This window comes from Pongo abelii, chromosome 1 (assembly GCF_028885655.2).
Source record: "Pongo abelii isolate AG06213 chromosome 1, NHGRI_mPonAbe1-v2.0_pri, whole genome shotgun sequence".
NCBI classification, from domain to species: Eukaryota; Metazoa; Chordata; class Mammalia; order Primates; family Hominidae; genus Pongo; species Pongo abelii.
Window position 1 is genome coordinate 100,917,149 of NC_071985.2, and position 25,187 is coordinate 100,942,335.

General features: G+C 40.9%; 1 protein-coding gene and 1 non-coding gene across 5 annotated transcripts in view; both read left to right on the top strand.

Moving 5' to 3' along the window:
- The first annotated feature begins 12,267 nt into the window (after positions 1 to 12,267).
- TRNAN-GUU (transfer RNA asparagine (anticodon GUU)) lies at positions 12,268 to 12,341 on the top strand. The gene has a single exon. It is a non-coding gene; the product is annotated as a tRNA-Asn (tRNA).
- Positions 12,342 to 17,836: 5,495 nt separating this feature from the next.
- The window catches only part of LOC129049397 (neuroblastoma breakpoint family member 6-like protein), a 56,630-nt gene continuing 49,279 nt past the window's right edge, over positions 17,837 to 25,187 (top strand). For 2 of the 4 annotated variants that reach the window (XM_054528533.2, XM_054528530.1), the window contains exons 1-4: positions 17,837 to 18,249; positions 18,351 to 18,498; positions 23,073 to 23,305; positions 24,400 to 24,454. In XM_054528533.2, the coding sequence (XP_054384508.1) occupies positions 18,380 to 18,498; positions 23,073 to 23,305; positions 24,400 to 24,454 (407 nt within the window). In that variant the 5' untranslated portion in view covers positions 17,837 to 18,249; positions 18,351 to 18,379. Of the gene's footprint in view, positions 18,250 to 18,350; positions 18,499 to 23,072; positions 23,459 to 24,399; positions 24,455 to 25,187 lie in introns of all 4 variants that reach the window. The other 2 variants (XM_054528527.2, XM_054528525.2) reach the window with 1 other exon arrangement.

The window sequence follows — 25,187 nt, forward strand, 5'->3', positions numbered from 1 at the left end:
ACTGGGTGACAGAGTGAGACTCCATCTCGAAAACTAAACTAAACTAAAATAAAATGCAATTTACCCATTAAAAAGAAGAAAGTACAAATTAAGGATATTATATCCAATGAAACTCTCTTCAAGGTACAAGGTACAAGGGAATGGCTTTGCTTAAACTTCACATAGGCAAGGCTCAACCATACTATGACTCAAACTTTGACCAAATGCCCTCCTAGACCATGGTAAGGGAAGTAGTCTTGTGAGGCATTATCATAAGACTATTTCTTACTCATCTCTTGTGGGGGCCTCCTTGTCTTGCAGCAGGCTACCAGCAGGCAGTTTCTCACCTGTTTCTGGTAAGCCATGGAAATTTCCATCTTGCCCCGATCCCCTCAATGGTACAGCTACAGACTGTAACTGCCTAGCTGCAATATAAAATTGGCCCCTTTTTGACAGAGCAACCCACCACTTGGGTTGTCATCTAGTGACTCCAGTTTGGCGTCATGCTGTGGAATTATGGATGTGGGGAGCTGACAACATACTAATCTTTCTTATGCATAGATATCCCCTATTACTTATGCTGTGTGCATAAGTCCAAGTGTGAGCCATTCACAGATTTGACGCCCAACATGGGACCAGTAAGGTCACAATGCCTTCTAGGAGAAAAAACAGAAAGAACCACATGGGGCCAGGTTAGAGGGCTTGAGAAGAGCCTCCAGGATCTGGTAGCAGATGTTCTCTCCCAAGTAGTAGGTGTGAGAGGAGAGTAACAGTCCTCCTATTGTTCTATGTGTTAGTGAATATTTGGAGGCTGAGCATTGACAGGGAGTACTGAAACCAGCCACCCAAATGGCACTTTTTGTTGTTTAAAGTTCATTGAAACTGAATGGACAGGCTGGGGATGGTGGCTTATGCCTGTAATTCTAGCACTTTGGGAGGCTGAGGCAGGTGGATAACCTGAGGTCAGGGGTTCGAGACCAGCTTGGTCAACATGGTTAAACCTCATCTCTACTAAAAATAAAAAAATTAGCCAGGCATGGTGGCAGAAGCCTGTAATCTCAGCTACTCAGGAGGCTGACGTAGGAGAATTGCTTGAACCCAGGAGGTGGAGGTTGTAGTGAGCTGAGATCATGCCACTGCACTCCAGCCTGGGCAACTCCGTTTCAAAAAAAGGAAAAAAAAAAAAACCAAAAAACTAAATGGACAGCCTCTTAAAACCAAAAGCGGTTGCAGAGTTGTGCTTCCTGTGTGTGCCTGCTCTCTTTGTGCTCCTAATTCTTCTCTTCCCCTCAACCTGACTCAGGTACTTTAAGGAAAGAAGTCTGTCTACTGCTTCTTGATGGCTGGTCACATCTCCCTGCACTCCTTGAACTCTCAGTCAAGGAGGTAAGATGTTCTGGCAGGTGTTGTTGTAACTAAAGTGCATGTGTTAAACTTCTTGGTATGTGTTCCTGTAGAGTGTGAATTCAACTGACAGAGTTTGGGTAAAACTTGTAGTAAAGGGGGAAAAAAAGTTAAAGTTATGAGTGAAGCCTCTGAGCCAATTCAGTGTATAGTTGTGAAAATGTGTCATTGAGATTGATGATTTACATGCTTATACAATGAATGGTCTTAAATTGTTAGAGGAGATTCTTCTGTTCAGAGTACCATCATGAGTAGAAAAAGGGCTAATGGGGCAAAAATCCCTTAACATTTGTCACCAATGAATGGGTCAGAATTTAGCCTGAGTGCCTGTAGCCTCTGATGTCTAAGTTTTACCATATAAATAATGTTCTGTTGGTTGGCAAGTCAAAATTTTAAAACTCAACTGCTCTGACTGCAGTGTTATCACATCTCTGCTAGTAGGAGTGACTGATAAACACCATCCCACCCCTGCCAAAATCAATAGCTTGCTTGCCAAGTAAAGTTTCTTGGGACTATGCCAATGAATTCACAATGTTCAATTCCTCTGGCAGCCAAAAGGAAGACAAAAAACTAAAAACTCGTGCCTCTCACAAAGTAAAAGACTTGATTTCTGATATAGAAGCCAGCATTACATGCCAGATTTGTCACTCCTGCCAAAGTTTGGCCTGTTTGTTTTGGAGAAAATATTGTTGCTTCACTGCTTTCTGGTTTCCATACGTTTTGATAAGAAACCTATGTTATAGTTAAAATCAGAAAATTACAGAAATAATACTGAATAATAGTCTTCATTTCCTTTATCCTGAACTCTCCAAAATAAACAATACTTAAAATTTGTTGTATATAATTTCAAAAATGGTGGAATCAGAGTACTAACTGATAGTGTCTGGCCAGAGGACCAAAGAATTCCCAAACCTCATTCTGCCAATAACCTAGGTTCTCTGGTGGAAGTGGGGATTACTGTAAAAGATATATACATAGATAAAACTGACAAGGTGTAGATAATCACAATTTACGGCAGGGCTTGTGCCACAGTGGAGGGAATTCCAGTAAACTGTATCAGAGGATAAGGCTCAGTTCAAGACCTTAGGGTTTTTTCTTCTGTCTAAGCATAAAGTAACCTTTATCAAACTTCTCCAAATGAATCTGATGGCTGCAAGTTCTCTGAGAAGAGAGAACCAGAAAGAAGTCACATGGAGTGGGAATTCAAGGTTAGAAGCTCCCCTTAACACCAGCCAAGTTACCAGTTTTGATGCTCTGGTAGAAAAGGGGCAGTAATAGCCACACCCCTTTGTATAATATACTAAGTCCCCAAATGGTAACAAACAAGCTCAGTACTTGTCCTGGCATGTGAAGAATAAGAAGAGAAAACCTAACCTGAGTCTAGGTTTCCTCCTTTGTTTATTAAGGATCGGGGGAGAAAGAGAGCAGAGAATTTGTCTTTTTTACACAATTACTTCATTCCAATTTTCTGATGTCGCTCCAAGTAACGCTAAGGGAGAAGTTTATTAGGCAAGTCCTTCAAAAGGCTATTTTCTTCCCATTTTCACTCCTTTCGTGTATCATGTTGGGCCAGGAAATGGACAGTTTAGTGGGCCAAGGAAATGCCATTTTAATATTACAGCATAGATATCTGAAGTATAAAACACCATGCCATAAATTCAGCTATCTTAGCCCTACACTATCTAAGAGGTTACCAACACTGTCCCATTATATTTAATTTACCTTTTGAAATTACATATGGTTATATATATATATACACACACACACGCATGTATACGTGTGTGTATATGTAGTAATATGTATTACTACATAGTTGAATGTAATTCATCAGGTAGTGTTATACAGTGGGCAACATATTGACAGCATAAGCCAACTAAATCAAATGTGAATAATGTAAGATATGAAACATTATTTTATTATAATTTATTATGAAATTATTATTAAATTTTTCTGACACAAAGATTTACAGGGAAATTGATGATCCAATAAAGAGACTTTCCTCCACTAGTGTCTTTGTCAAAATAAAGTGGCCATCAAAATGAAAATTAAATTATGAAAATTTAAATCAAATTTAAATTTCATCAAAATAAAAATTAAATTACTAAATTATGAACACAAGCCCTCTCTGGTTTTGAAAAATCTGCTTTGGTTTAAACCAGCCTTAGGTCTTCAGGCGCCGTTGCCTTTATTACTGGTGCCTATTTACTCTGCCAACACTTCCGAAGATGGGTTTTGGGACCCTTCTGTGCACCAGGTGTCCCAAGGGCCTAAAGTCTCAAGCATACCCATGAGACTATCCAAGGAACCACATTCAAAAAATTTAGACCCAGTGAGAACACTGTGAGCAAAACGTCCAGGCTTACATTTTTATTACATTTATTAATTATTTTTCTATTGTGTCCAATCTTAACTGGAAGAAAAGGGTAGATGCCAAAACAGGAAAGAACAGAGAGACTATTTAATTCAAGTTTGCTGAAATTCTAGGCAGTTCTTCCAGCTTTGCTATCTCTTGCGGACTTATAGTCTAAGGGGAAATTGACTGTGAAGAAATCCTTTGATGATATATATAGCTTAAAATTATTTCTAAAAGACTGATAATTTCTAGCGTTGGTTTTAAATGCTGGGGAAAAGACGCAGTCTCACACACTTTGGGGCATGTAATTGGTGCTTATACGTTGTTGGGTTGTATACATCGGAATCTTAAATTCAGAATAAATTTCACCTAGCAGTTCCACTATTTGGAATTTATCCTAGATAAATAGCTTAAATTTTAGGATCAACATTAATTCCATTTCTCCAGCAGTCTTGGAATAATTGAGCCACAGCGGTAGTAGATGGCAAACACAGGAAAGAACAATACCTCACAGTGAGGCCGAGACCCGGTCCCCTGATCTGGAATCAACCCGTCCCGGCGGTGAAAGCGCCAAACGTTAGCCACTAGACTACCAGGGAACCACAAAGCACATACTTTTTTTTTCCTCCTTCAATTGTTCCAGCAGAAATTACGCTGACATTGACCTCTAGAAAGCTCCATCTACCCTTCCTGGTGCCACCTGCCCGCCCAAGGAATAGTCTCAAAAGGCTGTCCTCTCCCTGCTTTCTCCAAGTCGCGAGCCCACACGCGACGTGCAGAGCGCTCTCCTTTCCTTCCAGCCAGTGGCGCTCCCGGAACACCTGCCAGGTTTCCAAGTCCCGGAGCCAGTTGCAGCGTCCCGGCCGCACCTCACCACCGACCTAAAGATGCGCGTTTGCTAGGCGGCAGCGCGTGGAGAGACTGTCGCGGGTCGGCGGGGCCGGAGCGCGCCAGGTTTCCGGGAGGAGGCTGGAGCGGGGAGGCGCCCGGGGTGAGACCGTGGCACCCTCAACATCATAAAGGACTCAGATTCCTGCATTCCCGACATAAACGACTCAGACGGATGCGAAAACCGAGACGGCCTGGATGGAAAACTCTTTGAAGGAAGACCCCAGGGCCCTGAACGGAATTCCGGATATTTTCTCTACAACGTGCTACACCTGCCTTTTCCCACGTTAGTTAATGGCAACTCCACCCTCCACACCTTCAGGCCAAAAACTCGACGCAGGTCTTTCTCTCATGACCCACATCCGATTAGTTAGGAAATCATGTTTCTTTTTTGGCTGATTTTTTCATCTTTCTTCCCTCCCTCCATACTTTCCTCCCTTCCTTCCTTCTTTCCTTCCTTCTTCCTTTTTTCCTAAGCAAGCTAACACAGGATCATGTTTCTTTTTTGGTTAATTGCAGACTTTGATCCACACAACTATTCGCTTTCTTGGTCTGAATTTTGGCAAACGACAAGCAAGGCATAGAGATCGCTTCAACTCGCTACCCGCGGCTCGCCCAGACGTTAGGGTTTTAGGCCGCCGTTAGACTTTGGCCCTGCAGGTCAAAATCAGCCACTCTAGGCCTGTCTTCTCGGAGGCCAGTGGCAGGACCCGGTCCTCTCCGCGCGGCTTCTCCCGCCGGGTACGCAACCCCGCATCCCTTTCCTGTGACCTGCAGCGAAGCTCGGAGGGGGACCGGGTATTCAACTGGCCAGGAGTTCTCGATGCGCAGGTGCAGGTGTGCAGGGACGCGCGCGGTGAGTTTGCAGTTCCTGCCGGCTCCAGCAACATCCCGGGTCAGTCCGAACTCCGAAGGCGCCAAGACAGGGAGGGACCGGTAGGTGAAGGGCAGCAGCCCTCTTGCGCCCTTTTTCAGTCCTCCAGTCGCTGTTGAATGGAGTTTCCGTCTCCAGTCTCAGCCAAAGCAGGCAAGGCGGACAACCTCGGCCTGGCAACCAGTGAGTATGCAGTCCCTTGTCAACCCCGTTGGGCACTTGAACTTATGCCGTTGGATTGTTTTTCCCCAAGCTTTCTGTGAATTCCAAGAATGCAACTGATAACTATTTAAAAACTGCCCTTAACTTGAAGAAAGAATACTTTGAAGTCTTAGCAAAGGAAATGTTCTAGATGGGTTTTAAGTCGCGGACTTTCAAGGGTGGGAGGAACACGAAAATCACTACACCAGGGAACACAAATACCGTTGAGAATGTATCACACACACCAACTACACACTTCAAGCAGGTAGGTTGTACGCTTAGGTTGGGCTCATCCTATTTTAAGTGTACTGTTGGTGGAACTTAACCTGAGTCTAGGATGAATATTTGAATTTTAAGTTTTTAACTTAAATACACATTCCAAAGAATATACAGAAAGCATATAAAGCCCACCTTATATCATTTTAACAAAAACAGCAAAAGAGATAATATGTAAATGACAACCTCATAAAATGGTCTTTAAGTACTGGTTGTTTCCACTAAAGTTTTTCTTCCTACAAAGAACAGAAATTGCAAACCAAACATTGTACTTCATGCTACTAAGTAACAAGGAAAAAAAAAAATTCTTTGGCAAAAAACAAAAAACAAACACCTTGAAAATGAACTTTTTTTCAAAGAAAATCTAAATTCATTGCTGAATGTTGCAGACATTTTACCTCTAGATCAGCTCTTAAGGTAACTGGAGATTGATTTTCTCCAGAGGGTACAATAGAGGATCTTTGGCTAAGGGGCCAACCATTATTTATGAGAGCATGTGTCCTCTAGTGAAATGAGAGATTAAGTGACAGCAGGTCTTGATTTTCATGGTGGCACCATAGGATGTACACATTTCAGGTTTATTGAGCTGTCAAACCTGGAGGACTTACTATTAAGCAAAACAGTGTGAATGTGGCAAAAGGATACACATATTGATACACATATTGATAAATGAAACTGAAGTGAGACACCTAAAACAGATCCTTGTTATATGGCCAATTGATTTTTTTTTTTCAAAAAAGGCACTAAAGCAATACAATGGGGAAGAAGTGTCATTTCAATGAGTAGTGCTGGACCAGCTAGATATCTACTAGTGAGGAAAATATCTCAATCCCTACCTCACAACATACACAAAAGCTAATCTGAGTTAGATCACAGAACAAACCATACAAACTATAAAGTTTTAGAAGAAAATACATGAAAATGTCTTCATGACTTGGCAGAAAGCAAATATTTTCTAAATATTACACAGAGAAATAAATAAAACAGAAAAATGATAAATTAGGCTTTGTCAATATGAAATATGTCTTTTCATCCAAAGACACCATTAAGTAACTGAAAAGGCAAGCCATGGACTAGGAGAAAATATTCACAACACATATTTGACCAAGGACCTGTATCCAGAGTATATAATTAGCTCCTACAATTCAGTATTAGAAATGGAAACATCCATTTTTAAAAATGGGCAAAAGCTTAAACAGACATTTCAGAGAGGAAAATATATTAGTGGCCAGTCAGTTCATAAAAGAGTGCTTAATATCATTAGTTGTGAGAGAAATAGACTTAAACAAGATTGAGATACTACTCTGCCATTTTAGCATGGCAAAATTATAAAGTCAGAAAACACCAAATCTTGGTGAAGATGTGGAACACCCAGAACTCATACATTTTTAGAGGGACTGTAAAATGTTATAATCACTTTGGTTTGACAGTCTCCTATACATTTAAACATAAACATTTTTTTTTTCCTAGCAATTCTTCACCTAGATATTCTTCCAAGAGACTTTAAAACGTATGTACACACACACACACACACACACACACACACACACACACACACACACACAAATTATAACAAGAACGTTCATAGCAGCTTTATTCACATACCCAAAACTACAAACAATCTAAGTTTCTATTATCAGGACACTGGTAAATAAACTGTGGTATATTCGTTCAATGGAATAATACTCAGCAATAAAAAGGAATGAACATCTGATATACTCAACAATGTGAATAAAACTCAGAGACTTTATGCAGAAAGAAAGAACTGGACATAACAGTGGGCATACTCCATAAGTCCATCTACTGGAATTCTTAGAAGCAAAACTAGTTTAAGATGCAAAACATCAGCATAGTTGCTTTCAAAAATAATGCAGAGGAAAATGACAATGAGGAAGATCATTCTGATTGATTATTAATTAATCGTCAACCATATCCAGACACAGCTAACAATGGCAAAATGAAATAGACTACTTTTTTCTTTTCTTTTTTTTTCTTTTTTGAGATGGGAGTTTTGCTCTGTTGCCCAGGTTGGAGTGCAGTGGTGTGATCTCAGCTCACTGCAACCTCCGCCTCCCGGGTTCAAGCAATTCTCCTGCCTCAGCTTCCTGAGTAGCTGAGATTACAGGTGCCTGCCACCATGCCCAGCTAATTTTGGTATTTTTAGTAGAGATGGGGTTTCACCATGTTGGTCAGGCTCGTCTTGAACTCCTGACTTCAAGTGATCTGCCTGCCTCGGCCTCCCAAAGTGCTGGGATTATAGGCATGAGCCACTCACGCCTGGCCTAAGACTACTCTTATTAGCCCCATTTTACAGAAGAAAGAATTGAGGCACATAAAGGTTAAGTTATTTATCCAAGGCCACGCAGGGGCAGAACTAGACTTACAAACCAGAATACAGGTGTGGTTTGAGCACAGATCAGACCCAGTCTTTCTTCTTCTTGTGCTCTAATATCTTGAGCATAGATTAGACCAGGTCTTTCTTCTCCTCAGTTTTAGGTCTTCCTGGTTTTCTCACCCTGTAGGGGTGAAAAGAGGAGAGAGAAGGGAGAAGGCAAGGGGTGGGGGGTGGAAGCACAAGGATCTATAGTTGTCAAAGAGCACAGCAGGAAACTACTGTAAATGTTACATCAAGGGTTATACAAATTCCTGGGAGACTGAACTGTTGGTCTGCAAGTTGTGGATTTTATAGTGGTTAAGCATTGTGCTGAGATCAGGAGATGAAATTAAGAAGAATTATAGATTTAAAAATAAAAATAAAAACACATTTCTGGAAGAAAATGTAGGAAAATATATTCACAATCATAGGGTAGGAAAGATGTCTTAGAGGTCACAAAAAAATAAGAAAACTGGATTTCATCAAAATTAAAAACTGCTTATCAAAAAATTACCACAAGAAAGAAGGCAAGCCTTCTTAAGACTGGGAGAAGATATTTGCAGTATGCTTATTTGAAAAATAACTCAGATATTGAATATTTAGAGAGAAGTTTTAGACATTAATAATAAAAGCCAAGCTATTTAAAAATGAGCAAAATACATGAATAGGCTTTCTTCACACACACAAAATTTCTAAATGGCCAAAAGACATAAGAAAAAATGTTCAAAATCATTACTCGTTAGGGAAACACAAATTAAAACTTCAGTGATGAGCTACCTTTATGCACTGCTATGGTCTGAATGTTTGTGTGTCTGCCTTCCCCCACTAAATTTATTTGTTGAACTCCTAATCCCCAAGTTGGTGGTAATAGGAGGTTTAGGCCCTTGGAAGCTGATCAGATCATGAGGACTCTGCCTTCATGCATAGGATTAGTATCTTTATAAAAGAGGCTGGAGGGAGCTTGTTTGCCCTTCCACCGTGTGAGGACACATGGAGAAGGCACAGCCTATGAACCAGACAGTGAGCCCTCATCAGACACAGAGTCTGCTGGCACCTTGAACTTGGATTTCCCAGCCTCCAGAACTGTTAGAAATAAATTTCTGTTGTTTGTAAGCTACTCGGTTTAAGGTATTTTAACAGCTTGAACAGAAGAAATTTGAAAGACAAGAAGTACTGACAAGAATGTGGAGTAACTATACTCTCATTGCTGGTGAGGAGGTAAAATAGCACAACCATTTTGGACAACTGTTTGGCAGTTTATAATAAAGTTAAATTTAGACCTACTCCATGACCTAGCAACTCCACTTCCAGGTATAAACTGAAGAAAAATGAGTGCATATGTCTACAAAAAGAATTGTACTAGAATATAGCAGTTTTGTTCATGAGAGCCAGAATTGGAAATAACCCAGTCATCCACACAGAAATAACAGTCATCAATAACACCAAAATAATATATTCAAAACATGGATGCATCTCAAAAACATTATGCTGAATGAAATTAGAAGTCAGACACAAAAAAGTATATTCATTTATGTGGATTTCAGAAACAGTCAACATTCATCTGTGAAGATAGAAATCAGAATGGTTTGTTTAAGTGAAAGGAAGGTGGCTGGGAATCTAAAGGAGGTTATTGACCTTTCTGGGCTGATGGAAATTTTCTATAACTTGATCTAGGCGATGGTTACGTTTCTATGCCCTTAAGATTTGTGCATGTTACTCTATGTGAATTATACTTCAATAATGTACTATTAGCGCTCCCATTCCCCCGCCAAATAATTAGGTGAGGGAGGTGGAGGATGGCATCCAGTTTAGGTTCTATTATATTTATTGGGTTTTATATGATCAGATTTTATTGTAAAATACCTTGTTGAATGAGAACTCATACAAAGCTCATTGTCATTGCATCTAAAAAGGCCTTACTGACCTTTGAAATATCTCAGCCAGAAAAATGGTTATTACCACACCATTATGTCAGTTGACGCTACAGACAAGGCTCCTGAAGAGTCAGGGCCTTACCTTTTGAGACGGTTCCTGCACATGCTCAGACACACGGTCCCTTCTAACCTTCCCCAGAGATTCTGCCCTAGGTTAGTGCACTGTGGGGGTTTCCTTCTTTTGTCCTGACTGCATCACAGGGAGACACAGTAAACCCTGCTCTCTGACCACAGCTACTGGGTGCAGTTGGTAAGGGGATTTAAAAAGTGAAACTGTAACACATACCAAATCTTGCCAAGAAGCAAGCCAGATGCTACTGCGGCTCCAATTCCAGCCAAGGTTGCTTCGGCCACAGTGAAGAGTACTAACAATTATATCATCATGGTGCACCATAAACCTGGGGTTGCCAGTGGGCTGCTTTTAATATTTTTGATGCAAAAATATCCACAATATTTTCCTGTTTTGTTCTTGGATAGCTACAAGTTCTTGTGTTTTTTTCTCTTTCATGTCCTTTCTCTATTTCTTCCCATTCAAATACATGACAAAAACAATTCTCATCTCTCAGGATCCAGCCTTTGCCTCTGCACAAGTCTCCTGGGAGGTCTCATTGTCCCTGCTGTTTCCCTCTTCATGTCTCCTTTGGTCCCTGCCCCTTTCCTGATCTTGCCCACTGACCCCAAAAGACGTAAGAAAAATGTTCAAAATCATTACTCGCTAGGGAAACACAAATTAAAACTTCAGTGATGAGCTACCTTTATGCACTGCTATGGTCTGAATGTTTGTGTGCCTGCGTCCCCCCACCAAATTTGTCTGTTGAACTCCTAATCCCCAAGTTGGTGGTAATAGGAGGTTTAGGCCCTTGGAAGCTTATCTGATCATGAGGACTTAGATCTCAGTTCTGTTGAGAGCCAGGAGCTGCAGCAGCACAGATGGTGCACTCTAGGCCTCTTTGTGGCCTACCCCATGGGACACTGCACACTTGGAAATCAGTTGACCAGAATAAAGCCTTTAAAAAAATAACTTCCCCCTTTGAAAAATCCTTTCATTTATTTTCCACTCTCAGAATGCTTCAAAGGACTAAAAGCTTAAAGATGACAAAGTGTGAAAATGAAGGCCAATCAAATGAAAAAAGCAATGGTTATTTATTCTGACGCAAGGGCGTCAGCCACCGGCATCAGCCACCGGCACTTGCATTTTGACAGCGCTTAGAAGGTAGGCAGAGGAGTGGGACAGCTTTATAGCTGAGGAAAGGGAAGGCTTCAGGTGTGCCCTGATTGGAGACTGTTGGTGTGGGGAAGCTGCCTGTGGGCTAACTAGAAGGGGGACATCCTGTGTGCTTGGTTAGGGGTGCATATTTGGCTTTCCCTTGTTGGTCCTAAGTTGCAAGAGGGAACATAAATTAGGGAAAGTGTCAGTTACTAACCAAGCTCTGGCCATTTGGAGCCGATTGTTATGGATGTTATTGTTTGTTACTACAGATAACTGCCTGGCTCCCTGTGAGTCTGACTTATATAGTAGCAGGCTGGCTTCCCCGGTTGTTTATTTGTAGATAAGGAAGTTGATTTCTTGGGCAGGTGGCCCCAGGTTGTGGATCACAGTTATATTTTTATGTATAGTCCGGCCATTGTTCGATTGTATGTTCTGTCTCTCAAATGTATTATTAATTCAACAAGTCCTAATTGAGCGCCCTGGGCGTTAGAGCTTCCCTGGGGCCCAAGTCGCTCTAACAGGAGTCGCGATCCCGGCATCTCCGGAAGCGCCGGCTTCTCAGGCAGGTGAGGGGGCAAGGCGGGGTGCGGGGCGTTTCGGAATCACTCAACGCACAGGTTTCAAACTTGACAAACCAGTAGATTCGTCGCTCTGACTGCTCCGGCTTTCCGAGGCTTTGGAGATTACCCAGTCATTTTACAAAAGGCTGATGGTGCTAGCTAGCGTTTAGTGACAGCTTACCATCTTTTAGAACGAAGTCAGGAGCTTAGCCACGTCTCTGTGGCGCAATCGGTTAGCGCGTTTGGCTGTTAACCAAGAGGTTGGTGGTTCGAGCCCACCCAGAGGCGTTACTGACCTTTTATAACTCCCACGGTGGTCTGCTCCCTTGAAGACTACATTCCTCACTTCCCCTCCTGTCAACTAGTGGCTGCTTCTCATCCTCCAAGAAGGTCTCTCTGCTGGAAAGAAATGTAGTTGGAAGGTACAGAAGTTCCTTGGACCAGGGAACAAGAGAAACTTTGTGTGATCTGTTCACGGGTTCTGGATAAAATCTTGCTTCTCTTTGTGCCTTAGGGCTATTGACAAGCTATTTGTACCTCAATATTTTTTCAACTGTAATATGAGGATGGTAATAATACCTCATTTGCAGGATGTGCCTAGATTTAATAATCGCTCTATCAATAATGTTATCAGTAGACTCAAGATTATTATTATCCTCTGCATTATTTTTGATGAAGGCATTTCTTCTTTTGTTTGTTCCATCATCTAACCCTTTACATGTTGTTTTTGAAATTAAGTTGGTTCTATGATTTTACGATTACAAATAATGCTGCAGTCATCATTCCTGTGCAAATATCTTTTGCTATTTGTACACGGATTTCTATAGGGTAGAGTTCTGGAAGCGCAATTGCTGTATCATAGTGGTTACAGTACACGTTTTTTACTTTAATTAATAAGCCCTGTAAATTTGCCTTCCATAGAAGTGGTACCAATTTATATTCCAATTTGTTTTTTCAACTCAGAGAATACTTTTCTTCATACTCTTGCTAGCACAATAAACTTTCTATACATCTGTCTGATAAATAAAGGGGCTGGGCGCTGTGGCTCACACCTGTAATCCCAGCACTTTGGAAGGCCGAGGTGGGCAGATCACCTGAGGTCAGGAGTTCGAGACCCGTGTGGCCAAAATAGTGAAGCCCCATCTCTACTAAAAACATAAAAATTAGCACAGGTGGTGGCCTGTGCCTGTAATCTTAGCTACTCGGGAGGCTGAAGCACAAGAATCACTTGAACCTGGGAAGCAGGGTTGCAGTGAGCCAAGATCACGCCACTGTACTCCAGCCTGGGCCACAGAGTGAGACTCCATCTCACACACACATACATACAAAATAAAATAAAAAATAAATGGAGTGTTGCCCTCCTGACTTAACTAAGGGGAGGTACAACAGATGACATGGTGGACATTGAGCAGTAGGGTATCTCCCCATCTCTTCAGCTAAACTTCCAAGATATTTTGTATAGCTATAATTTGTTTCTGTGGTGACCAGGTCTGGAGAAGACCAGGCTAGAGTCACCTCTTTAATAGCTTTGTGCCAAGCAGCTTACTCAAGGGAAGAAAAACATTATTGGTTTCTGATACTTATTACTCCACTCTTTCCTCTATAAATGGCAAGGGTGAATTAGTATGCTATCTGTATTAGTCAAGGTTCTCCAGAGAAACAGAATCATCCATCTATTATCTATTTTTATTGATTTATTTTAAGGAATTAGCTCACATGATTGTGAAAGTTCAAGGCAGGCAGGCTGGAGACCCAGGGAAGAGTTGTTATTTGAGTCCTAAGATATTCTGTTGGTAGAATTTCCTCTTCCAGGAAGGTCAATCTCATTCCATTCAGGCCTTCAACTGATTGGATGAGGTCCACCCACATGACATGGGGCAACCTGCTCTACTCAAAGTCTACTAATGCAAATGTTACTGTCATCCAAAAGACCCTTTCTCAGAATCCTCCAGAATTATATTTGACCACATACCTGGGCACTGTGGTCTAGCCAAGTTAACACATAAAATTAACCATCACACTGTCTCTGTATTATTCCTTGACAGTTTTTCTTTTTTCTTGCTATTTCCACAAAGATTTGCCCACCTGAGACATATAATCTTAGCTAATAGAATCCTGCACCTTATCGGCATCCCATGCGGACCTGTAATCTCAGAGCTATTGGCATATGTTCCCTTAGTTCATCTGTTGAATCTCATGAGCAGAAATTGAGCTATTTGGCTTTTAGACACTAAATGTAATTCTTAGATAAGTATTTTTTCTCTGTCTCATTTGTACATTGTCAACTATTTTTTTCCATGATCAGCATGGAATTCTGTTTTTGATTTTATGAAATGAACATCTGGGGATAGTGGTTAACAGGGATACATTATCTGTTAGGTGGTAGATGACAGCTTATCTAGTCTGTGAGTCTTTTTGGACTGGCTATTTGTTTGTCCTAAGGTTCTTAGTATTTCCTAGTATTTGAGTCTGCAGTGTTGAGAAGTGGTTCACATCTTATCTATCTAATACTAGATAAAATCTTATGGGTCCAACAAATATCAATATCTGCAAAAGTGGAATATCTTTTGATCTACTGTTGATTCACATTTGATCCACAAGGATGATCTCCATACACAATGATTTTCCCTTAGGAACTCTGACTTCAATATGTTGCTCTAGCTAAAGGGATCTTGGAACAGAAAGAAAACTGAATTTCTGGCATCCGATATTCTACTTTCTTAGACTAAAGTTCCTAAACCCTATACCCATTAATTTCCCATTCTTCCCTCCCTAGCCCCTGGCACAACCACCATTCTATTTCCTATCTCTATGAATTTGACTACTCTAGGTACTTCATATAAGCAGAATTATATAGTATTTTTCCTTTTGTGACTGGTTTATTTCACTTTGCATAATGTCCTCAGGTTCATCTATGTTGTAGCATGTGTCAGAATTTCTTTTCTTTTTTAAGGCTGAATAATATTCCATTGCATGTATTTGCCACATTTTGTTTATTCGTTTACCTGCTGTTGGACACTTGGGTTGTTTCCCGTCTTTAGCTATTGTAATACTGCTATTGATGTAGGTGCACAAATATCTGTTTGAGTCCTTGCTTTCAGTTCTTTTGAGTATATATCCAGAAGTAAATTTGTTGGATCATGTGATAATTATTTTTAATATTTTGAGGAACCACCATATGGGTTTCCACAGTGGCTGTACCATTTTATTAGGTTGGTGCAAAAGTAATTGCGATTTTTGCCATTAAAAGTAATGACAAAAACCGCAGATACTTTTGCACCAACCTAATGCATTCCAAACAACAGTGCACAAGGGTTTCAATTTTTCCACATCATCACCAACACTGATAATTTTCTTTCCTTCTTTTTAAAATAATAGCCATCTTGTAGGCCTTACTTTTAATTTCCATTTTCTCCTCAAAATCTTGGAGATTGAGAAAGAAGGAGGGAATGCGCATCTTAGTGAGATCTTCTTAGTTACCACCAAGCCTAATGGCTCAGAGCAAGGGTCTGGATGAGTCCTGGCTCTCACTCTCATAGAGATGATGGGACAACTGGAAAGGTAAGCTCAGCCTTTCAGTGCAATGTTCTCATCTGCAACAAGGGGTTGTAATAATCAACACTATCGACTGGGCAGGGTGGCTCAGCCTGTAATTCCAGCACTTTGGGAGGCCAAGGTAGGTGGATCATCTGAGATCAGGAGTTTGAGACCAGCCTGGCTGACATGGTGAAACCACCCTGTCTCTACTAAAAATACAATAATTAGCTGGGCATGGTGGTGGGGTCTGTGATCCAGCTGTTCAGGAGGCTGAGGCAGGAGAATTGCTTGAACCCGGGAGGCAGAGGTTGCAGTGAGCTGAGATCACACCACTGCACTCCAGCCTGGGTGACAGAGAGAGACTCCTTCTCAAACAACAACAACAACAACAACAACCAAACAAAAAAATCAACACTATTTGTAGGGTTGTTATGTGGACTAAATAAGTTACTACACAGTAAAGAACTTAGGAACCATGCCAGTCACATAATAATGCTCTTGAAACAGTTATTATTATTATTACTATTATTACTATGTCTTTGTTTTCATTTCTAACTGTACCAGTGAGAACTTTTAACATTCCCTAAAATAAATTAGAAAGTTCAATGGTTTGTTTGACCTCTTCTCCCCACATTAGTGGCCAGGTATCTGAAAAACTGGTTACTTGAAGTGTCTATTCAAAGTGCAGACATAGAATCCTATAGCAGGATTCTATCCTCCGACGGGATCTCTGTTAGTGCACCAGAGGACTGGATCCAACCTGATCAAATTCTTGGACCTTGGACAGGCCTGATTGTTTAGGTCATGGTAGACAATCTTTGGCACATGATTCTAGCAACAGCCTTTAATACCCATTCAGACTTACCTAAGTATTACAAGAAAAATGCAAGTATGTACCTACCAGTGGCCTCTTCTCTTTTTTTTGTTTTCTTCAGAAATCAAGGTAGGAAAATTTGATTTACCTGGAATTTGTAGAAGATTTCCTCTTTCAGTTACAATGGAGCTTTGTGGCAAATCAGCACTTCCTTTGAAAAGAAGTAGATAAAATCTGGTTTAAAGGAATTCTGTTTGAAGTCTTTGAAAAGCTAGGACCCACAGGGCCAGCTACAGAAAGGGGGTGGAGAGAGAGAGAGAAAAAGAAGATCATTGGAATGAAACAATTTTTCCCTCTCAGGGTATTTGCTAATTCTTGGTAAGGGACAAGAGGCTGAGAAGCTGGGGAGAGGGCAGTGGTTAAGAATCAGAGAAAACAGCAGCACTTTAAGTAACCTCATGGGGGTGGGGAGTGGGTAGACATGTGGAGCTGTCCAGGTATTTTGACTTGAAAAGCCAAGATTCTAGAATGAATTGAGATGTGAACTGAACACTTGGTAAAGGTTTTCCCCTCAAGGCATTTGTGAATTCAGCCCTGTGCTGGTAAGAGGCTAGCAGAGAGTGGCTGAAAGCAGTTTTCATTGGTAAGGATGCAAAGGAGACAGAAATCAAAATTCAGTACCCTCCAAAAAAATGGTGCCTCTCAAATTGGGAGTCCTAGAGGTCTATAGCCTAGGAATGTGGGCAAACCAGGTATAGACTGAGCCTTCCCATGAGTGCAAGCAAAGGTGGGTGGGATGGGAGTTTGGAAGGTTAAAATTGACCTCATATTAAATGAAACCCCTACACGTTGCTACTGCAAGGGAAAGGAAGCAAGTATCGCATTGGGATATATTATTTATTATGTATTAAAAGGTAATACAACATGAGGCTAAATTTATTAGTCAGACTTAGATGATTATTCTCCAGTTTTAGTCACTATACTCTTGAAAGAATGTAGGAAGTGAAAACCTGGAGATGGAGAGTTCCTAAAAACGAAGAGTAAGACTCACTAGAAGTTAAAAAAAAAATTCATTTAGGAAAAGCCACAAGAATTGTTTTTATTGAAATTGTCTTCAAGAAAATAAAAGCTGCTGAGAAAATGTTTTGATGTTTTCAAGGAGAGGTATACTTAGGTTATTTTGCTGTGGTTAGAAATTGGTTGACAACATAAGCAAAAGGGTAAAAAAGCTGGCTGTTGAGGGGGTGGCCTCCCCTGATATAGAGACCTCCAGGGTGAAACACGCAACCTTGCATTGAGTGTGGCTATCAGAAGGCAGGGCTTCCTTGGGTTCTGTAGCTACTTCCACATTCTAATTCTGTGATTGTGACTCAAGAGCTGGCACCCAGAGTCTTCCCCAAGCACTATTGTTGATGTCCCAGTGACATGGGATTTGAGCTCTGGCATCTCAAAATGTGTTCCTGCCTTCATGACTCTCAAAACTTGTGGAAGCAAAATGCTTCCTGACCTCTGAAGGGACATTCCCTGGGAACTTCATAAGAACCTTATCTCAGCTATAAGAAACAAAAATACTCATCCCTTAGCTCAGTTTAAACCCCATTTATTTTCATTCATTTATTTCATCATTTGCGTGTTTTTTCTTCTAAACACCTGTGGGACCTCCCCTTCCTCCTCATAACAGCACCCACCCCAACCCCACCCCAGCACTTGCTGCATCTTTCTTTTACCCAGTGGATTGTTGGGTCCTCATGGCTGAGGAACTTGTAGGCTTCACTCTACTTCCTGGTAGGCTCTGCTCTTGAGATTCTATCGTCCTACAGGATCTCCACTAATAATCTAACCTCTGTAAGCCATAATTTTGTTTCAATTGCTTTAGGTAGTTTTGGAGAAAAGCCTGGCCATTGTGGAGACATAGACATCTTTCTTCTCTGTCCTTCCTTTCAAAGACAGCTGTAAGAGAGCTCTTCATGAGAAAATGTCCCAACAGAAGGCTGGGATGCATCAGCCCTCAGAGAAGAAAGGACCTGCTGAGAAGGGAGTGAATGAGCAGAAGCCTCGGCCTGAGGAAGCTGAATTCTCTGTATCCTGCAGTGGGTAAGAGACTTCCCACTATCAGCATTAAGTCTTTGCTCGTCAGGGTAGCTTTCAGGGCCTGCAGCCAGCCTCCATACCTTAATTGTAGGGCTTTCTCTTAACACCTTCCTGGAAATTTCTTTAGAGAAAAATCTATAAAAGTTTTATTAGTAATGACTTTATATTATTCAGAGAAATTTGGCTTTATTCTAACTAACATTGCATGTATTCACCAAATATATGGTCTTCGTGGTTACCTGAGCTGGAAATCTTCCAGTCATGTGAGTGGTCTCTCTTCTGGATCCCCAGGAGCATGTAGGAATCTCCTGTTTCTTCATATATTACTCTGGTGAATGCTGAACTGTCCCAGTTCCCGAGGAGGTAGATTTATACAGAGGCCCCTCTATTCTACTCCAACCTCTATGGAAACTCAGGTCCCTGGCTTCTGGAATGGCAGTTTTGATAAGCTGAATTTTAAAAATAAGCTTGCAGAATTGTCAAATAGTGGCCTGTTGGCTAGATTTGTCAGTTTGTTTTTAATGGCCATTTTCCTATAGCTTTTTGGAAGCATTTAAATAATATGGGGTTAACCCATTAGGCATTTGCCTGTGAGCACCAGTTACTGAAATACTAAGTTACTGAAATCACTAATTTGCCTAAGTGGTTGGTGCACAGCTTTGGAAGTGATTCAAATCCTGCTTCATGCTCCATTAGGTCACTGCCCAATATATTCCACTTAAATTTCACTGACCCAGAGAATAATGTTAGTTAGAGCTAAAATAACTCTAGGCCAGGCGCAGTGGCTCGTGCCTGTAATCTCAGCACTTTGGGAGGCTGAGGTGGGCGGATCACTTGAGGTCAGGAATTGGAGACAGCCTGGCCAACATGGTGAAACCCCGTCTCTACTAAAAATACAAAAATTAGCTGGGCATGGTGGTGGGCACCTGTAATCCCAGCTACTCGGGAGGCTGAGGCAGGAGAATTGCTTGAACCTGGAAGGCGGAGATTGCAGTGAGCCAAGATCGTGCCACTGCACTCCAGCCTGGATGACAGAGCAAGATTCCATCTCAGACAAAACAAAACAAAACAAAACAAAACAAAACAAAACAAAACAAAACAAAACACCCAAAAAACTCTAGAGTCAGTTAGTCTCATTTCCTCATTTTAGAACTGAGAACACTTAGGCCCTAAGAGAGAGTCATTTGATCAAAGTTGCATAATAGCCTCTGGCAGAGATAACATTAGAATCCTGTGCTCTCGATTCACAAAGCCTACACTACACCCACTTCATCAAATATATTTTTAAAAATTATACTTCTGTGGTCATTCTTTTTTTAATAGACTTTTTAAGAGCAGTTTTAAGTTCACAGCAAAATTGAGTGGAAAGTAACAGAGAGTTCCCATATGCCCCCTACCCCTGCATGAACACAGCCTCCCTCACTATCAACATCTTGCCCCCGAGTGATAACATTTGGTACAACTGATGAACCTACATTGACTCATCATCACCCAAAGTCCACAGTTTACAGTGGGGTTCATTCTTGGTGGTGTATATTCTATAGGTTTTGACACAAGTATAAATGTATAATGGTATGTATCCACCATTGTAATAAAGAATGACTATTCCCTGCCCTAAAAATCCTCTGTGCTCTGCCTATTCATTCTCCTTTCCCCCCTTAACACCTGGCAACCACTGATCTTTTTACTGTCTCCACTGTTTTACCTATTCCATAGTGTCATATAGTCGGAGTCATACAGTATGTAGCCTTTTTAGAGTGGCTTCTTTCACTTACACACTTAACGTTCTTTCATGTCTTTTCATGGCTTCATAACTCATTTCTTTTTAGTACCAAATAATATTCCACTGACTGCATGTATCAAAATTTATCCATTCACCTACTGAAGGACATCTTGGTTGCTTCCAAGTTTTTGCAGTTATGAATAAAGTTGCTATAAACATCATGTGCAGGTTTTTGTGTGAACTTAAGTTTTCAGCTCACTTGGGAAAATACTGAGGAGCAGATTGCTACGTCATTTGGTAAGAGTATGTTTAGTTTCACAAGAAAATGCCAAACTATCTTCCAAAGTGGCTGTACTATTTTGCATTCCCGCTGGCAAGGAATGAGAATACCTGTTGTTCCACATCCTTACCAGCATTTGGTGTTATCAGTGTTCTGGATTTTGCCATTCTAATAGGTGTAGAGTGGTATCTCGTTGTTTTAATTTGCAATTCCCTAATGACATATGATGTTAAGCATCTTTTCATATTCTTGTTTGCCATCATCTTTGGTGAGGTGTCTGTTCAGGGTTTTTTGCCCATTTTTTATTGTGTTGTTCATTTTCTTATTGTTGAGTTTAAGAGTTCTTTGTGTATTTGGGATAATAGTCCTTTACCAGATATGTCTTTTGCAAATATTTTCTCCCAGTGTGTTGTCTTCTCATTCTCTTGATGTGCCTTTTGTAGAGCAGAAGTTTTTAATTTTAATGAAGTCCAGATTATCAATTATTTCTTTTATGGATCATGCCTTTTGTGTTATATCTGAAAAGTAATCATATAGCTGGGCTCGGTGGCTCACACCTGTAATCCCAGCACTTTGGAAGGCTGAGGCAAGAGGATCACCTGAGCCCAAGAGTTTGGCTGCAGTGAGCCACAATCACACCATGATCACACCCAAGGAATGCTTCAGTGAGCCATAATCATGCCCTCCAACAAATAAATAAAATAGTTAATTTATTTACAGACTCTGTCTCTAAATTAAAATTGGTATTGCATTGACTCTTTAGATCAATAAATAAAATAAATAAAAAGTCATCACCAAACCCAAGGTCATCTAGATTTTCTGCTGTTGTTATCTTTTAGGGTTTTTTTTTTTTTAATCATTTTATGTTTTACATTTAGGCCTATGATCCATTTTGAGTAAGTTTTCATGAAGAATGTGAAGTCTGTGTCTAGATTCACTTTTTTTGCATGTGGATGTCCAGCTGTTCCAGCACCATTTGTTGAAAATACTATCTTTTCTCCATTGTATTGCCCTTGTCCCTTTGTCAAAGATCAATCTGCTATATTTTGCAGTCTTCTGGAATCTCTATTCTGTTCCACTGTCTTATTTGTCTTTTCTTTCACAAATCTCATACTGTCCTGGTTACTGTAGCTTTACAGTAAGTCTTGAAGTCAGGTCATATCAGCCCTCTGTTCCTTTTCAATATTGTGTTGGCCATTCTGGGTCTTTTGCCTCTGTATGTAAACCTTAGCATCTGTTAGTTGATATTCACAAAATTTATTTGCTGAGATTTTGATTGGTATTGCATTGAATCTTTAGATCAAGTTGGGAAGAACTGACATCTTGACAATATTTAGTCTTCCTGTCCATGAACACAGAATATCTCTCTGTGTATTTAGTGCTTCTTTGAGCTCTCTCAACAGAGTTTTGCAGTTTTCCTCATACAGATCTTGTACATGTTTTGTTAGATTTTACCTTGACATAATCACTTACTAGTTCCAGGAGATTTTTGTTGTCAATTCTTTCAGATTTTCTTTTCTTTTCTTTCTTTTTTTTTTTTGAGATGGAATCTCACTGTGTTGCCCAGGTTGGAGTGTAGTGGCTCGATCTCGGCTCACTGCAAGCTCTGCCTCCTGGGTTCACGCCATTCTCCTGCCTCAGCCTCCTGAGTAGCCTGGCTACTATTTTGTTTTTTTAGTAGAGACGGGGTTTTGCCGTGTTAGCCAGGATGGTCTCGATCTCCTGACCTCGTGATCCGCCCGCCTCGACCTCCCAAAGTGCTGGAATTACGGGCATGAGCCACCGTGCCCGGCCTTTTTTTTTTTTTTTTGAGTCAGTGTCTCACTTTGTCATTCAGGGTGGAGTGGAGTGGCACAATCTCAGCTCACTGCAACCTGTGCTTCCCGGATTCAAGCAATTCTCCTGCCTCAGCCTCCCACGTAGCTGGATTACAAGCGCATGCCACCACGCCCGGCTAATTTTTGTATTTTTTGTAAAGACGGGGTTTCACCATGTTGGAGATTTTCTATAATACATAGATAACTGCGTCATGTGTGAACAAAGACAGTTTTAGTTCATCTTTTCTAATCTGTATACCGTTTATTTCCTTTGCTTATCTTACTGCATTAGCTAGGATTTCCAGTATGATGGTGAAAAGGAGTGGTAAGCGGGGAAATTCTTGCCCTATTGTTGATGCTAGTGAGAAAGCTTCTAGTTTCTAGTATGACATTAGTGTAGAGTTTTTATAGATGTTCTTTATCAAGTTGAGGAAGGTCTCCTCTATTCCCACTTTGTTGAGAGTTTTTATGATGAATGAGTGTTGAATTTTGTCAAATGCTTTTTCTTCATCTATTAATATGATCAAGTGATTTTTCTTCTTTAGCAAGTGGCAAGGAAAATGACAATCTTAGAAGGGATCTTTCACATAAAGATTGTTTTCATTTCCTTCATTCCTTTTACCATATTCAGGACACTAATCATATGCTAGAATTCAGTGTGTGGCCTCCTTTGGTGATACTCTCAAGTTCCTTCTTCTAAATTGCTATAACCTATCAGTTATTCCTATCTACCTTTACTTCTTTTTTTCTACTTTAGGAAGTATCATTCCTTGATTCAGGATCAGGCTCGAGAGTTAACCCATCTACGGCAGAAGATGAAGCTTGGGAGAGTGGCCTCTGCTCTTCTCATCCAGCATGTGAAGAACACACTAAAGACCTTTGAGGAGCTACTCCACAGCAATAACGTTGACCACTATATGGAGCAGCACTTCTGCGAGCAGCTGGCCAAAGGAAGCCAGCTGGCAGAGAGCCTTGCCAGAAAATTCAGCACAGATAAGTTGGCCGCAGAGCTTAGGAAGATTTTCAGTCTCTCCCAAGGTCCTAAGTTCACAGGATCCCACTCCTATTCACAAGTCACTTTTCAACCTGGTGTCCTGCTTTGTAATCACCACCTTAAGACCATGACAGAGTCAGGACTGGCTGGTGAGGAGCTCCAAGAAGGGTTGAGGATGCCATGATGATCACCAGCACCTCCATCCCTCATGGAATATGACTGTTAGGGCAGGAGGCATCCCCGGGGATGATGGTATTCATCTGAAACTAATTGGCAGAAAGACAGAAGGAACAGGGGCAGCTGGTTTTTGTGAAGGGCCCTGAACTGGGAATCCAAAAACCCTACCTCTAGCTTATATGTGTTCCTTACCAGCTCTGGACAGGTTAATATTTATTTTGATTTCTGTTTCTCTACCTAAAAAATTAAGTCAAATAATTCCAGCCCTTGAATGTTGCATGATTGTTCTAGGGATTAAATAAGTAACATTAATCGGCGCACTTCAAAAAAATGATAAAGAATCATGCTGACTTTGGCATGGTTTAGGCACTGTGTGTACTAGTACAAGGTAGTGAGATAATTAGCTGTTTCAGGAGCATTTTACATGAAATTTCCCCTTGAGAACCCAAGGGCCCATAGTAGCAGAAGGCTTGAGTTCACTGTGCTGTCTCCTGATGGCAGGTGGGACACGGATGTCTATCAACTCCTTGGAGAAGGGAGGAGGTTCTGCATGAAAGCTATGGTGGAACACACAGCCATGGGTTTGGGTGCTGGCCTTATGCCAGGACTTGGAGGCTTTGGCTGGAGTGGATACGTGTTCCATGATATGTGGGAATAAAGACATTTTTAGCTTTTTGCTGTGACTCAGGGCAAAGCAAGTGGAGATGATGACCTTCATGGTGGGCTCAGGAAAGCCTGCCAGGCAAGCTCTCTAAAGACTCAACCCAAGATCTGGGAAAATTCAGAGTATCCTGGAATCAAGGCAAGCATCAGGTAGTCAGGTCTCTGGTCCCAGATAGAACTCCATGTTTGTTTGCAGTCTGGGAAATGAGACCTGCTTAAAGCATGACTGGTCCTTTTTGAATTTTGTTCTCAGATGACTGTACAAGTAAGAAGAATCAAGTAGGACAGGTGCCTTCGACTCTCAGGTAACTCCAAATTTTCAGGGGCTATCGAAGGTGTAGTCTGGTGAAGGATCCAGAAGCAAGAGCCAGAAGCTCAAAGAAACAGGAGCGTACATGGCTAGTAAAAAACAAATAGCTTATTTATCCATTAAACCATCATGTATTAGTGATAAGGCAGTCTCATTTTTAAAATTTTTTTAAAAATGTATTATTCTTTTATTTTCACCAATTAATTCACCAATTTAGTAACATAGAGCTGCTCTAACCTATCTGGGTCTTAGGAGTCTTCTGAACCTCCAGGGATCACCTCTGGTTTCCCTTATTTAAAGACCAGAGTAAGATTATATCTGATTTCTTCAAGGGTGACCCAAGGAGTGCTGGAAGGTGTTAAACAGCTACAAATTTTCCTTGCAAACAAAAGTTTATACTGTGTCTCTATATTTAGGGAAGGAGATCTAGAAACTACAAGACACCAGTGAGGCTACATTGCCTGGGGAACCTATTTTAAATGGCCTACGGCAAATACTATTTAAAAAATTATGTTCACAGAGTGAGTTGAATTCTTTTTTTTTTTTTTTTTTTTACATTTTTAAAATTTTATTTTTGAGATGAGATCTTGCTCTGTTGCCCAGGCTGGAATGCAGTGGCATGATCACTGCTCACTGCATCCTTGACCTCCTGGGCTCAAGTGATCCTCCTCAGCCTCCTAAATAGTTGGGACTACAGGTGCACACCACCACACCCATCTCATTTTTTA